Source organism: Ylistrum balloti, unplaced genomic scaffold, assembly GCF_031769215.1.
Source record: "Ylistrum balloti isolate Yb309-2 unplaced genomic scaffold, AGI_CSIRO_Ybal_v1 Utg369924, whole genome shotgun sequence".
NCBI lineage: Eukaryota > Metazoa > Mollusca > Bivalvia > Pectinida > Pectinidae > Ylistrum > Ylistrum balloti.
In genome coordinates, this window is record NW_026782040.1 from 138132 (window position 1) to 154382 (window position 16251).

The 16251-nt window shown below is 35.5% G+C and overlaps 1 protein-coding gene across 1 annotated transcript in view; it reads right to left on the reverse strand.

Moving 5' to 3' along the window:
* LOC132546957 (uncharacterized) overlaps nucleotides 1-16251 on the reverse strand; it is a 30665-nt gene that overhangs the window by 9505 nt on the left and 4909 nt on the right. The window contains exons 6-26 of the mRNA XM_060210686.1: nucleotides 15451-16179; nucleotides 14510-14648; nucleotides 13884-14078; nucleotides 12626-12791; nucleotides 11520-11590; nucleotides 11096-11196; nucleotides 10498-10644; nucleotides 9472-9561; nucleotides 9275-9381; nucleotides 8280-8367; nucleotides 7522-7668; nucleotides 6540-6701; nucleotides 5698-5805; nucleotides 4821-4918; nucleotides 4558-4705; nucleotides 3781-3898; nucleotides 2932-3024; nucleotides 1818-1920; nucleotides 1361-1380; nucleotides 356-528; nucleotides 48-223 (exon numbers count right to left, since the gene is read on the reverse strand). Coding sequence (XP_060066669.1) covers nucleotides 48-223; nucleotides 356-528; nucleotides 1361-1380; nucleotides 1818-1920; nucleotides 2932-3024; nucleotides 3781-3898; nucleotides 4558-4705; nucleotides 4821-4918; nucleotides 5698-5805; nucleotides 6540-6701; nucleotides 7522-7668; nucleotides 8280-8367; nucleotides 9275-9381; nucleotides 9472-9561; nucleotides 10498-10644; nucleotides 11096-11196; nucleotides 11520-11590; nucleotides 12626-12791; nucleotides 13884-14078; nucleotides 14510-14648; nucleotides 15451-16179 — 3179 coding nt within the window. The remainder of the gene's footprint in view (nucleotides 1-47; nucleotides 224-355; nucleotides 529-1360; nucleotides 1381-1817; nucleotides 1921-2931; nucleotides 3025-3780; nucleotides 3899-4557; nucleotides 4706-4820; nucleotides 4919-5697; nucleotides 5806-6539; nucleotides 6702-7521; nucleotides 7669-8279; nucleotides 8368-9274; nucleotides 9382-9471; nucleotides 9562-10497; nucleotides 10645-11095; nucleotides 11197-11519; nucleotides 11591-12625; nucleotides 12792-13883; nucleotides 14079-14509; nucleotides 14649-15450; nucleotides 16180-16251) is intronic.

The window sequence follows — 16251 nt, forward strand, 5'->3', positions numbered from 1 at the left end:
ACATATAGAGCGATGACAAGATATTTAGAACAAAAAGATGGACATACTTTGAGCCCATAGAAACTGCTGTTTGAGAATTGACCCAGGAGTAACTGATGAAGCAAGCGTTGGATGCCTCTGGCTTTGCCAGACTGAGCTGTTCATTCTTCTGCAGCGTGCTCAGTAATTCCGCAAATTTATTTTTGTACACATCCTTCTTGGAGTTGATCATGTTCACAAAAACCTACAACATATAATTTTTGTATAAATTTCATTTATGGTGAAATTTACTTCTAAATTTCACAACAGTATGTCATAAAGTTGTGCCAAAATAAAATTGGAATTGACAATGCCGATAAGAATTAGTTTGACTTACCACATCAGACATGAAGACCCCAAGAGTGGTGCTTTGCTTCCAGTCAAAGTTCTCCCCTACCGCCACAATGATGGTGGGCTTCTTAATTGTGTTTACAGCATACTTATACACATCCGAGCAGATGTCATTTGCTGCATAATTGTTAGAAGCAAATACCAAAAGGAGCTGCTTCTCTGATGAACACATAAAAAATTTTAATGCAGAAATAGAAACAGTTGTCTTGGCCATCTCTGTGCAATGTTCAACCATAAAGTTGTAATACCAAATTTAATTTCTATGACTGCTTCTCTTTTGGAAAATAACTACAACAGAACATACAAAATTGTATTTTGATAACATGAAGCATAACCAAGAAAATTTTCCAAATTCAACGGGGCATAACTCTGCCAAGAAAGCCATGAATCGAACCTTATCTGTAATGTTCGACCATGAAGCCATTTGTCATGTTCCATTTCAAAAACTCCAAGCATAATCAAGAAAAGTACAAAAAAACACATTCTCGAAGAATTTTCAAAGGGGCATAACTCTGCAAAGAAGGGTCACAGACAGCCAATAATCAAAATGTGTACCCTTCCAACAAGAAGCCATATACCAATTTTGATTTCTATAACTCAAAGCATAACCAAAGAAAGTCCAGAAAACAATATTCCAAGAGACTTTTCTAAGTTCAAAGGGGCATAACTCTGTCAAGAAGGGTTACAGACAGCCAAAAATCAATCTTATTCTGTACCTTCCAACAAGAAGCCATATACCAAATTTCATTTCAATAACTCAAAGGGTAACCCAAAAAAGTCCAGAAAACAATATTCCCAGAGAATTTTCGAAGTTCAAAGGGGCATAACTCAAAGATGAAGGGTCACAGACAGCCGGAAATCAAATTTAATCTGTACCCTCCCAACAAGAAGTATTAAATTTATTTCATTTTGATTACTCAAAGCATGACCAAAAAAAGTCCAGAAAACCAATGCGTGAAAATGGACAAAGTGATCCCTAAGTGTCTGCCACCTCTGCTGGCGACACAAAAACTATCAAAGAAAAACCTTCACACATAAAGTGTAATATAATATCTTGCATAACTTAACAACTTTCTGTTCTTTCTGTCAAAGACTTCGTTCCAATGTCATGACAACAATAAACACAACATGTGGTAATATGAAATGAAGTCTTCACTCCGCTACAAAGTTTGTCATTATCCTTTAAGAATGTATTCGACTACTGACCATTTAAAAAAAGTGTTTGACAGAAAAGGAAAAGAGAAATATCAAGCAGCTTTGTTTTTCCTTCTAATTAAAATCAAATGAAACCTGCATGATCAACAAACAGGAATGATCTTGCTACTAATTTGAGAATGATCTGTGCATTTATGCAGTATAAAATGGCTAAACATTAAAAGCGTTCAGCTTCCTCTTGATTTTTCGGTTGATAAAAATTTTTGATAGAACTGCTATATAGATATACTTACCAAGTATATCCCTCTTGCTCCAGGTCAACACAGACATCTGCCGGGTGTATAACCTTTGACCTATTCTTGGGCGCATCTTTAATGCAGTAAGAAATGAAGATATCTGGGGAGATATTAACATTAAGTGATGATGAAACAGATGTCTCCAACATTACCTACACATAGAGAATACATGGTCAGTGTCTTAAGATATAAGCTGTATTCTTGCAAGTCACTTTTGTCTTTCTGTTCCGAGCCAAAATGCAGCCTATATTTAAAGACACTGACCATGTATTCCATTTATCTTGCAACACTGATTGAAAATTAGACTCTTGAAACAAACAGATTTGTTGTTCAATCTGTGTTTACCTGACACTGACGTTACACTGAATTTTGCCTGATGACGGAGGCCAAATTAATTGCTCCGTGCAAAAACATAATTCCAAACTTCATCAGATATAACAGCGATTTTATGAATTTTCATAAATCAACTTGTTCATTACAACATGTAACTATTTACATTTCTAAAAATAATATTTGAGTAAATCCAGAGAAGAATTCTGTTGAATTACCACACATGCTAAACTACAGCTATTTTCTGTCACTGCCGACAATGGCACTGCCAATTTCAGGATAAACAACTACATTTCCCTATCTATTAACAAACTTTGGTATCTGATATTAATAAAAGGTTGAATTTTTTTAAACACAAAGAAGCATTAGGCTTGATTTTAATAAGCAATACTGCCATCCTGAGAGGAAATACTTAACTACACAGAGTAACAATGTTTGGTTACACAGTTTGACAAGTACACCTTGAATACTGTCAGATCAACAAACGGCCATAACTCCATGATTTCATGAGGAAAGTTAAGCTAACTTTGGAAAAGTACATCCTGACATTGCAACATACAAACTCTTGCCTTTTGGCAGTACTAATAGGTGTCTTTCAGGCAGGTGATCTAAAATGTTTCTGCCATAGACTTTTGGTGTTTTTCCCTTTCTTTATCTTAACAATTATGATATACACTTGCATTTCTTTATTTGCATAGATCATTTGCTACCAGCCGAAATTATCACATACAGGTGTGTGTCCTGAAGATATGTGTGACAGAAATAAGCCATGAAAACTCACCAACTGTCAAGGCCTCCTGCATCTGCTGGAGGGAGAAAAGATCCTGAGACATGTGGAGATCATAGTCAGCGTTGTCATCTGGGGCCAGAATTCCTGTAACATCCCAGTACAAAAGCAGATATTAAGTATCAATGTTACAATAATTTCTACAAATGAGTTCAAGATTTTTTAACCAATTTATGTGTAACTCATACACGGTGGTCAGGTGGTGCAGTGGTAACACACTCACCTCTCACCTAGATGTCTGGGGTTCGATTCCTGGCTTGAACATGAAAAGGTATGGGGTCACCTACCCGACGATGTGTGTTTTCCCTGGGTAATCTGGTTCCTTCCACAATAAGACTCCTCCCATGCTTTCATCCAGGCCAACAAGAGTGATTGATATAAGCTTAAAGGTTGTTTTGCAATTGTTGTAAAATCAATAAAGTTGATATATAACTCATATTTCTTTAAGGCTATCTTTTAACATGTACTATCTAATTAGCAAATTTCACAAACTTAAACACAGCTCACAGAATTATTGATTTCTTCGCCAACATATACAGACAGATTCAAAAGCTGTGCGACAAGTAGGTTATGATATCAATGTCACACTTTCAGTTTGATATGGGATAGGATTTACCAAAATTATCATTTGATAAATAAGATCCTTTAGTTGAAAGTGTGGGATCATTCTTCCACAGTAAGTGCACCAGGAAAACATGATTTGGAAGATGACTCCATACCTTTTCATGTCCAGTCAGGCAATCAAACACTGCATGCCCTTGTGAAAGGATACCACTGCAGTACACAAACACCAATATAATCTCTTTGTCACCATTTAACCTTTTGTAATTTGAAGTACTGTACCTTGAAGATCAAGGACAGGTGTGGAGTGGAAATGTTTGTGACACTGCAGGAAAGGTGCTTTCACTTCCACAGCTCGACGGACCACAGATGCTGGGAACATGTGAGGAAATTTTGTAAACTGTAAAAATAAAACCACAATAACAAAGTGATTTGTTTGTAGCAATCAAAATCAAGGGTTTAAAAGCAATTAATTAACTAAAATTTTGTTGTTGATCAAAAGATAATTACTTTAGCACTTTTCTTTTGTGGATAAACAAGTTCTCTGGTACTTTAATTGAAAGTAAATTTATAACTGTATATTCATTTTCAACAGATTTTATTAACTTTTCATAAGTTAATAGGATCCCACAACAGGTTATGCCTACATAAGTCATTTCCATATTTAGCACCGTAGCATAACACATATTCTGCATCAGACGAGGGGAGATAACTCACATTTGTAAAGGAATATATAACTTATTAAATTAATATGGTTGAAGTATGCTTTTAACATTTCATTAAAATCAAAATCAATACAAACTTAATGAAAATTTATCATACATACATCCTGGTATCATGTCTATCATTTAATCGGTTTGTGGGTACGAAATACCAACAAAATCGATGAAATAAATTCCCAACAAAAAAGAATGATTTTACAGAATAGTATATATCAGTAGTGATTAACATAAAAAATTTGAAATAAAAGTTCTATATAGTTGTATTTATACACTCAGAATCAAGAAAGAAATCTGATTATTTTCAATACAAATAGATGAGACTTGAGTGTCTACAAACCTGTTTAACACAATCTGGACATGGTATTTTACACTCATAAGTGACACCCTGAAATGATTCCTTAATGAGGCCTTCAAACACCTCATATATGAGGAAGAGCAGATTGTCTGGTTGGGGGCCTTGGACTTTCACATTCAGCTCAGAATCGCTGGCAAAAGAATCACAAAGTCATTGATTTTTTTTTGAAAATCAGATTCAAATTTAACTAGAAATTAGACAACCAGCAATACCTATTACCATTAAAATAGAGGAAAGAAGCTTACCCAATCTGTTGAACCAAAGCAATCTGTCCGTTCTTCTTCAGGAATGTGCCTCTCTTCCATATCAAAATATCCTGATCGGAGATACCATAGAGCCTAACCTGAACCAAGCAGAACACAACCTTCAGGGGATGGTTATACCAGTGTGGAGAATTGATCTTAAAAGTTTAGCTACATTGTATGTTAATAGAGGAACAATAATTTCTATTGCAGCTTGGACTATTTCGATATGCATACAAAGGACCATAATTCAGTTTTCTTAAAATTTGTTTAATATTTCATATGTTCATCATAAGATTACATGCCAAATATTGAGCTGTTGAATTACATTGACAAAATTAAATGTGTTGTTACTATAAAGTTAGAGTATTTCCTGTGCCAGTTTGGTACTATTTAGTGAAATACTTTGACTATTTCTGTATTACTTTGTACTACTATTTCCTGTGCCAGTTTGGTACTATTTAGTGAAATACTTTGACTATTTCTGTATTACTTTGTACTACTATTTCCTGTGCCAGTTTGGTACTATTTAGTGAAATACTTTGACTATTTCTGTATTACTTTGTACTACTATTTCCTGTGCCAGTTTGGTACTATTTAGTGAAATACTTTGACTATTTCTGTATTACTTTGTACTACTATTTCCTGTGCCAGTTTGGTACTATTTAGTGAAATACTTTGACTATTTCTGTATTACTTTTTACTACTATTTCCTGTGCCAGTTTGGTACTATTTAGTGAAATACTTTGACTATTTCTGTATTACTTTGTACTACTATTTCCTGTGCCAGTTTGGTACTATTTAGTGAAATACTTTGACTATTTCTGTATTACTTTGTACTACTATTTCAGTCATTACAAGGTTAGGTTTATTGTTGTACCTGTCCTCGATTGAAGAGGCCTGCTGGAAGGTAGTCAAATGTGTAAACCAACTTTGTTTCCAGAATCTTTTGTCTCCTTTTGCCCTTCTTTACTTCAGGCCATTCAAACTATAACCACAGTAGAATAACATAATGTTATTAACGACAACATTCTAATCAGGACATCTTGAAATAAATGACATCAATTTCCTTAATTAATGACACCATCCTGAATTAATATCAACACAAGTATTGACATCATCTTAATTAATGACACCATCCTAAACTAATGACATCATTTTAATTGATGGTATCATCCTCATTAATGATATCATAGTAATTAACAACACCATCCTAAATTAATGACACCATCCTAAACTAATGGCATCATCCTAAATTAATGGCATCGTCTTAAATTAATGACATCATCCTAATTAAGGACATTATCCTAATTAATGATATCATCTCAATTAACGACACCATCCTAAACTAGTGACATCATACTTAATTAATAACATCATCCTAAAACTTCCATGATGAATATTGCATATTAAGTTAGAAAATTTGTAATTTTGAGTGGTCACTTAAGTGGTTAATAACACAATTTTTTTCCATAAGAATTTGATCAAATTTGATAACGTTATTCAATATTCACAAAATTACCCTTTTCCATGTTATATCACATGATCATCAATGAATTCAATTACTAGCTGATATTAGAAAATTCAGCAGGTCTAGTTTACAATTGAAAATTGGCTAGCTATTAAAAGGACTGACATAGTGATATTATGTAGTAGCATAACAATTAGATGTTTCAGTCAATTTCAATGGAAAAAAAATCCCAGATCACATTAAATTCTTACATCAGGTTGTTTTTCTGGTAGAAGACAAGGTACGATGTTACAGCTTTCCCCCTCTAGAGGATAGGTGAGGTCAAACTCCTCCGTGAGTTTCAACAGCCAACTGGCCATGTCTTTGTATTCCTTCCAGACTTCATAGATATCAGAATGCATTAACTGGCCATCCTTAAAACCATATCAACAACACATCCTGTTAAATATGTTGAACTGGTGAAATTTAATCTAAGAGTGAAACATTCAGTTATCAATTATAATTTCAACAAATTTTGTTGATAAATACATCAATTGGATTGGACCTCTGGCTGGAAGCACATATAAGTCTCTTTCAAAATTCCAGTAATTTAGATTGAATAGATTAGATATAAGGCTATTTTCAATAATGATTATTCAAAAAACATGTTCAAAGGGAAACAACTCATGCAAACTGTTAAAATTAGAAATAGCCAGCATTGAAGAAATATTCCATCATCATTAAGACAGCATTTCTCAACGCAACCAGTAGAAGATTAGCGGGTGACATTTTGATGAATACAATCACTTCATCACACAAATGACCAGTGTGGAGCGCCCTAGCACTGATGTAGGTAGTGTATGAGATGGTAAGGAACAGATCAATTTGTTTGGCTGTACTATAATCCTAAGTACAATTAGGTCAAAATTAGTGTGACAAGATCGGAAACAGCTTAAAGACCAAAACACATATAAGGTGGTAACAATGTACTGTCGCACATAGCTCTGCGAGAGACTATGGCCCCCATCATCCCTGTTTAAATCTGGCTCACTGTGGCATATTCAGATGACTTCCTTAACAAGCAGCCAGAAAAAGTTGTTTTCCCTGTCAACAATCTTGGAGAATGACAGCTTAATTCTAATCAATCAATTAGAAATAAAGACTTCATTAAAAAAAAAAAAAAAACTTCGAAGACACAGGTCTCCATTTAACCCAGACATTAATTACAGATGTGAAAATAAGTCGTTGCATTACCTTCACTACAGTCTGTTTCACTGATACAACACAAGCCATCACATCGACAATCCACTGTGGATTAATCACAACACGATCTTTCAGATATTCATTCTGGAAATGCTGAACCATTCCAAGGTCATGTAGAAATTGAATTGCTTGGGTCACCTAACAAACAGAACAAATTTAGATTTATATTATATTTCCAATAGTTTTTCAAATAATCATCATAAATTTGCATAATATTATTTTCGGAACATTCTTGGAAACCTTGTGTCAGTCTTACAATGACCATTGGCCAGCTGAAAAAATAAAGAAAAAACAAGACCAGCGGGCAGAATTAAAAGTTCAATCACTTTTACAACTCTAGATATTTCTTTATATCTCAACAAAGCCAGTAATAAATTAAAAACAGGATAAATGTCTAAATTAAACTTACAGTTTGGTCTATTTTACATCAAAGAAAATACCTGTAAGAGATGGAATGAATTCTCTGGCTCCCATGCATGTACCGTTGCTTGATGAATATGCAGAAGTGTCATATGTGACCTATGACCCCTTGACCAATGAATCACCGTAATATAAGGTGCAGAACTTGATGTTTTTATACTATGGGGTAAATATGAACCAAATCTGTTTGGAGGTTCTTCAGATATGATGCTGATTCAGAAGGGAATTGGATTTGACGTGACAAAACATAACAAGCACAGGTAACACAGTGTGGTCCAACTCCTAATAGGATGGTGGATGTATAAATGGACCTAACTTTTTATACCAACCTCAGTTTTGTTAATGATGCCAACTTGTAAAGCTTCAGCCTGAATGTCCTTGTAATCCATTACATTGATTGACTGATTTACCCTTTTGCTGTCCAAAAAAGAACACAGTATTAATATCATGTTTATACCATCAAACTTGATAATAGTTGTCTCTATAAATAAGCTGTCCCACAGGTACCTAAAGCTTGGATGTTTTACCGATGTAGTTACTTGTATGTATCCATACAAACATTATAGCCCTTCATTAAAACTTTTTTCTGGTGTGATATCTTACCTTATACTTCTAGGACATTGAAAAAAAAATTTTAACAATTTGACCCCAGTGACCATGAATGCAGGTCATGATCATTCGTTTGAAATATATGATAAGTATATAAGTTTTCATCAACCATGCTGATGGCAAAATATCTTGTCTCTTAGACTCCTGATTATTCAAATGAGGTCACCTCAAGAATTTGTCGTTAGCTGAAAGTTCATCATCCCAGCATGTTGCTAGCCATTATCAGTACCTAGGTTATTGTTAAGAAGTTGTTTAAGATTTCAACAAATTTTAACCACATGACTAAGTGGATCAAGGAAATTCATTAGAACAAACTTGACATCCCTTCACCAAATCATACTACTTGCCAATATCTTGGAGAAGATGCTTGAAGATTTGAAACCTTTGAAAGTGGGTCAAGATAATTTGTTTGGACAAACATGATAAAACTTTTTAAATATCCAGACTGCAAAATGGTATGATCCATTGGACTTTAAGTTTAACACAATTGACCCCTTTGGCATTGAAAGTGGGCCAAGATCACTCATTTGAACAAATTTGAATGCTCTTCATCCACTTCATTAACCCAAAATTATGACCCAGGGGGCTTATTGTTATCGAAAAGAAGTTGTTCAAAGGAATAAAAAAGAACTGAAGGAAGATAACAGATGCACTACCATAACCAAAGTTCTCTTGTATCTCCTGCCATGTGGGCAAGCTATGAGAGAAACCACACCTTGCAATGTTGGACTCCAGTTGAAGCCAAACTTGAGGAATTTTCTCTCCCATGTAATCTTGTTGAAGGGTTGCTTTAAATAATGCCTCTTTCAGGTCGGGGATACCCTGTAGATAGAAATATCATACAAAAGTTAATTACTACACAACATGTCTAATGATGTCTGTGTGGAATTAATGACCAAGTTCACTACTTACATTTCCATTCTTTGAACTGACAAAGTGAAATCCTTCTATCTGGTGATAGCTTTGTCTCATTTCATCCATAGGTAATGCAATTTTGGTCATCTGTGAATAAGAATATGAGGCAATTTTATCAACTCAATGCTTATTAAAGGTCTTGTGTGTGTTATACAGTCTAAGTAAGCCAAGGTAAGACTTCACAATCAATAACTTTGACTGTCAGAGACGGATTATGTTCCCTGGATGGGACAAAATTTAAGCATGAAAAACAACAAAGGGCAACAACTGCTACATTATGCAAAAGAGAGTTATGGTTCTTGTGCACTACTCTTTTCCTTGTTGAGATCTATCTACCTATGAAATTTTATGTTGATTCCTTTTAAAGTTTTAATGTTATGCTCTGGACAATATTATGACTGACGGACAGACAAAGCAGCAATTATATGCTCTCCCTTGTTATTGATTTTAAAAATTTATACCAATAAACATATACAAATATTATATTCACGCCTTTTCTGAAAACGTAATTGTCAAAAATCAAAATGAAAGCCTCTTGACCATGTCATTTTTTTGACTGAAAGCCTTAGGAACATGTACTATACCGGTCAGTGTCTATGACTCACCTAGTCAGTGTGGGTGCCCACAACAAAGATGGGGGCCTTAAGAGCAAGTACTATGGCAGTCAGTGTCTTTGACTCACATGGTCAGTATGGATGTCCACCACAAAGGTGCAGGCCTCAGATGTAGAGCCTGTGATGGTCAGTGTGGGTGCCCACAACAAAGATGGGGGCCTTAAGAGCATGTACTATGACAGTCAGTGTCTATGACTCACATGGACAGTGTGAGTGCCCACAACAAAGATGGGGGTCTTAGGAGCATGTACTATGACAGTCAATGTCTATGACTCACATGGTCAGTGTGGATGTCCACCACAAAGGTGCAGGCCTCAGATGTAGAGCCTGTGATGGTCAGTGAGGGTGCCCACAACAAAGATGGGGGCCTTAAAAGCATGTACTATGACAGTCAGTGTCTATGACTCACCTGGTCCATGTGAGTGCCCACAACAAAGATGGGGGCCTTAGGAGCATGTACTGTGATTGAGTTGAGCCAAAAGTTCAAACCAGCATGTTCATGTCCAAGTCGTATATTCCATAGCAGCAGGTACACAGCTCGGTCAGAAAGGAAAAACTGAAAATAATTGATGAAAATTGTTTCACATGACAACTTTTATCTGATGTGTGCTGTATTTGCCTATGATTCGTTGACAGCCATTTTCATGTGTGCATTATTGCATTGTAAGATTCCCTCTGCCAAAAGTTAACAATCTTCACCTAATTTGTATTGTATTACCCTGTGAGATATCCCCTTTGTTTGAACACAGGCAGCCATTACCTGGTTTGTATTAGATTACCATGTGAGATATCCTCTTTGTTTCATTTTTAACAGCTATTACCTGGTGTGTGTTGTATAACCCTATGAGATGTCCCCCAGGTTTTATCCATGACTGCCATTACCTGTTGGGTATAACATATTACCCTATGTGATGTACCCTAAGTTTTTTGCCTTGTTAACCATAACCTGATGTGTGTTGTATTACCCTATGAGATGTCCCCCAGGTTTTATCCATGATGGCCATTACCTGATGTGTGTTGTAGTATACAGTCTGACCAGCGAAGTCCCACACACTGTAGGATATTGTCTCTCCCTTGTAATCCACATCCCAAGTACAGATGTCAATACCTGCAAAATTTAAACAAAATATGTCATGTCATCTTTGTTGCCCCTGAATGTGTATTTTGAAACATGTGTATTTTTCTCTATAATAATACTGAATGCTGGCATGAATGCTATTGTTCTTCTTTTTTAGGGCATCTGTGTATTTCTATTGATTTGATATCTCCATAGCAACAAAAAATAATCCTTTTACGAATATCAGCTAATATCACAAAATATTACATTTGATTATTACACTGTTAATCTCTGAGTCTAGGATACCCAATTTTCAAATGAAGTTTGGTTTGAAAAATTAAAACCTGTAGTATAGAGAGCACAGATATACTAACCATCAGTGACTGATCCTGACCCAGTCAGGGGAGATTCACCTCCGAAGGTCTTCAACAGGGCTTTCACCAAGCTGCAAGGGATGTCAAGTGTCATAAAAGCCTATGCAATGGGATTTACCACAATTTGCACAGGTACATTTTCGGGTTATATCCATGAAATTTTTGTGTCAAAAACAATGTTCAGGAGGTCCTAAAACAAATCAATTATTTCTTAGTGGAAGTTGGAGGACTTAATTAAGGGTATATGCCATGTGACCTTTACATGTTCCTCTTTTTCCAAAGAGTTTCACATTTCAATTCCTTTAAATTGTATCTTATCTTATGACTTTTTTATATATATAATTAGAAATGAAACAAAAATATTTTTCTCAAAGCAAGACTCTAAATGGGACTCACAAGTCATAATGTTTTATGTATATATACAAATAGAAACTAACTCATGTAAGTAAAATGTCCTAATTGGCCTGTATTGACACTCAGATGTTAAAATTTATACTGTTTGCAAGCACATCTTACCTGCGACCTTCAAAGAGGGTCAAGGTTAAATTATTTCACAATAAGTAAGCAAATATCTTATTCCACCAAGATACAAATCAAGTGGTACAACTCCACATTTAACAGACCTTAAGAAAATATTATTTGGTTTCATACACACTCAGTGTCCGTGACCCAGAAGGCCAGTCAACATTATTCAATTACACAAATTTTACCTTTATACAGGTCAAATTATTAGGAATCAGGCTAATTAGAAGTTGTTTAAAACTTTTGCCATGTTATTGCTACTTGAGGCAACAACACTATGGTTAGAGCATCAGATACGTCAGTCCTAGGTGAGATTACAGGTGTGTGCATAAGATTGCTACCATGGGTGATTTGTGGTTCTCATGAATCAGACAGCATGACCATTCTGTACTGTTATTCAAAATAGTGGGGAAAATCCCTTTACCCCAATAGCTCTGGAGGGCATGTGATGTTGTTCAGTTAGGTAGCCACCAGTTACTACAAGGAAACCCTTGCCTCAAAATCACTCTGACTGTTTACAAGTCAAGAACCCAGCAAACAAACAAGCAAACAAATCCTTTCCATCTTCTCTTTGAATAAACTACCTGGTTTTACCAGCTCCACCAAGTCCCACCAACATCAGTTTGGTTCGTTTACAGTCCACAGATCCTGTCAGCAGACGTTTGAGGTAGGCATATGTTGTAGTAAATCCTCGTTCTCTGATCTCTTTTGGAGGGGTTTTCAGCAAGGGGCAGTCATTGATATTCAAATCTATAGAAATTAAAAAAAAAATGATTCAAAACAGATTTTTTGATCAACAGAGACAATGATGATGTGTAGTCTAAGAATGTATTTGTATATTAATATTCTGGTTATGAGAATTCAACAGATCACCATATTGTTTCTAGACTTTTTCTTTTAAACTGTATTTATTTAACAACAATTGCAAAACAATCTAATATCACCCTTGTTGGCCCAGATTGAAAAACAGCAACATGGGGTTACCATAGAGAAGTCATGTGACTGGGTAGGTGATCCAATCATCTGTTCACATTTGATTGGAGAATCACACCCCTGTCACTTACATGAAAGTCAATGGAATTGAAAGTGGAGAGCAGACAGAAAACATACTGGTATGTAAATGCAGTTAGGTACATTCATTAATAAGCCCATCCCTCAGTACATCAAAATCACGGTTAGAATGGCGATCAATCACAACAAGCTAAGGATAGGTTGATTCACAAGAATCAGTTGGTCATTCTTAGAGAAGTATCCAAGCACGGGATAAACGGAACCAACCAAACTGTATCCATAGTAATGGCGTGTGTGATAGAAGTGGTTCTATCCTTGTATCCAAGTTTGTATCAATTTATATCGTATTTATAGTTTACCAGATAGCTTCACTGACATTGAAGTAAACAATGTCCAGCTTTACCTAGTTATATTGAAGTGGACAAGGTGCTGCTTTAGGTACTTATGATGAAAGGGAGGTTGTCCAGCTTAAGGTACTTACATTGGAGAGGACATTGTCCAGTTTTAGCTACTTATGTTGCAGTGAATATTGTCCAGTTTTAGCTTCTTATGTTGAAGTGGACATTGTCCAGTTTTAACTACTTAAATGGAAGTGGACATTGTCCAGTTTTAGCTACTTACGTTGAAGTGGACAATGTCCAGTTTTAACTACTTAAATGGAAGTGGACATTGTCCAGTTTTAACTACTTAAATGGAAGAGGACATTGTCCAGTTTTAACTACTTAAATGGAAGAGGACATTGTCCAGTTTTAACTACTTAAATGGAAGAGGACATTGTCCAGTTTTAACTACTTAAATGGAAGTGGACATTGTCCAGTTTTAGCTACTTACGTTGAAGTGGACATTGTCCAGTTTCAGCTGCGATAGACAAGAGATAAGGGTTGCTATTGAGCTGTAGTGTGGTGAGATTCTCTAGATTTTGAATGCCCTTGGGAACATGGACTATTCCTTGATATTGTAAGTCAAGAATACTCAGATTTTTCAAGGCAAAAATCTCTTCTGGAAAACCATTCCAGGTTTTATCATCTAAAACAAAAATGTTAAAAAACTTGAAATTAAACAATGATAATCTAAATATGTATCAAAGTTTTAAAATGTCCAGAATATAATCAATGAAATTTTAATTATGTGATTTAAAATATTGATATCTTTTTTTTATTAATTTGTTTATATCTCTACACATGTGTTATAAATATAAGATGTTATGACATTCCAACTATTGTTTATAACTTTACAGACTGTAAATATACATAGATAACTGCTAGTTGTTGTTGGGAAAAGCACCAGATTAATCTTCAGTGACCAATTATTTTGATGGTGTAGTGAGTAACTGTCATTAGGACAGCTATTTTAAGATAAATTAATAGATTAAAAGCAGATAAAAAAATTGCATCAACTTAAAAATCATTTTGTTGGTGGCTTTTATCAGAACTACTCTCATTGTATCAACAGTTTACCTGGAGAAGTTTTTCCTTTGTATCCGAACCTCGGGAACATATCATACAGTATTGCATTTGCCCGCGATATTTCTTGAGTATCGAGTGTGCCACTCCCATCCAAGTCAAAATATTGGAACATGTCATTGTCACCAAATATCTGCAGTATATTTGAAGGTTGAAACAAGTAAGTAGGAAAAATATAAAATTAATACAATAGTTGAATTGATCGACTGAAACTTCCTATCAATTTTTTTATCCTGTTTTCATTCTTCTCCTGTTCTCCATCATCAAGTCAACCAACACACAGTGCAGCTTTTTCACTTCAAATAAACAGCATGTAGAAAATTGTAAAGGTGTTAAAGGGGATAATCCCTTTAACATTGTCAGAATACATCAATGAAACCTGACCTACTGACCTGACCCACTGACCCTGACCCATGATACAAATTCCAAACAAAAGACAAATGACATTCAACATCAGACAGGAGCTGACAAATGCAATATTTCCAACATCAGACAGGACAAGAGTCAAATCAGACAAATGGACTCCAACATCAGACAGGACAAGACAGTCAAATCAACAAATGCAATCATTTCCAACACAAAAATGCAAGATTTCCAACATCAAATGCATTGACAAATGCAATCATTTTCAACATCAGACAGGACAAGACAGTCAAATCATTGACAAATGCAATCATTTCCAACATCAGACAGGACAAGACAGTCAAATCATTGACAAATGCAATCATTTTCAACATCAGACAGGACAAGACAGTCAAATCATTGACAAATGCAATCATTTACAACATCCGACAGCACAAATTATTAAGCCATACAATTTACAGTGAGCATTCATAGTATAAAGTATCAACTGAAAATCAAGGACAACAAACACTGAATCAGGCATACTTGTCAGGGATGATGTCTGATAAGCTTGTTATTACAATAACACTTACGTCTGCATTGCCGTCCAGCCATCTTCCAACAGAGCTTATTGTTGCTTCAAAGTTTTGTTTTGACAGGAAGTTGTTTATTTTGTTGGGAATCCAACTGATACCAGCCAAATAGAGTTCTCTTAGGTTCTGTAACATTGAAAAACTTTTTGGAAGTTTTGTGAGGCAATTCTCATTCAAGTTGAGGACGTTCAGTTTGGAGAGATTTCCAAAATTATCAGGTAGGCTAGTCAACATGAGTCCGTGAGCGTACAGATGTGTCAAATTGTACAGCTTGGTGATGATAGGTGGCAGCAACTCCATGCAGTTCAAACTGATATCCAGACTTCTGAGCTCCTTGCAACTATCTAAGGTGGGTGGTAAGTCAAACAGATTGTTTCCCCCCAGGACAAGTTCCATCAAACTCTTACAATGTCCGATAGTGTCCGGCAAAGCATCTAGATAATTGGAATGGAGGTTCAGGACTTTGAGCTGAGGCATATTTTGGAACAGCTCTGGTGGCAAAGAGGTCAGCTGATTGGCACCTAACTGAAAAGAGGTGATGAATTTGGAATATCCAGCAAACCAGTTTGGAGTAATCTCGGAGATCTTGCTTGCTTCTTTCCAGCAGGAACTGTGTCCAGGACAGGCAAAGCCCTCAGAGAAACAAGATTCCTTTATGTCAGGATCCAGAAATCCAACTTCTCCAAGACCTGATGTTTTCAAATTCTTTTTTACAACTTTAAAGAGGTCCTGAAAGTACAGATGATTATTAGCTGTAAAATCATAAAAACACAGTGAAGGATTTCAGTCTGCATCCAAACA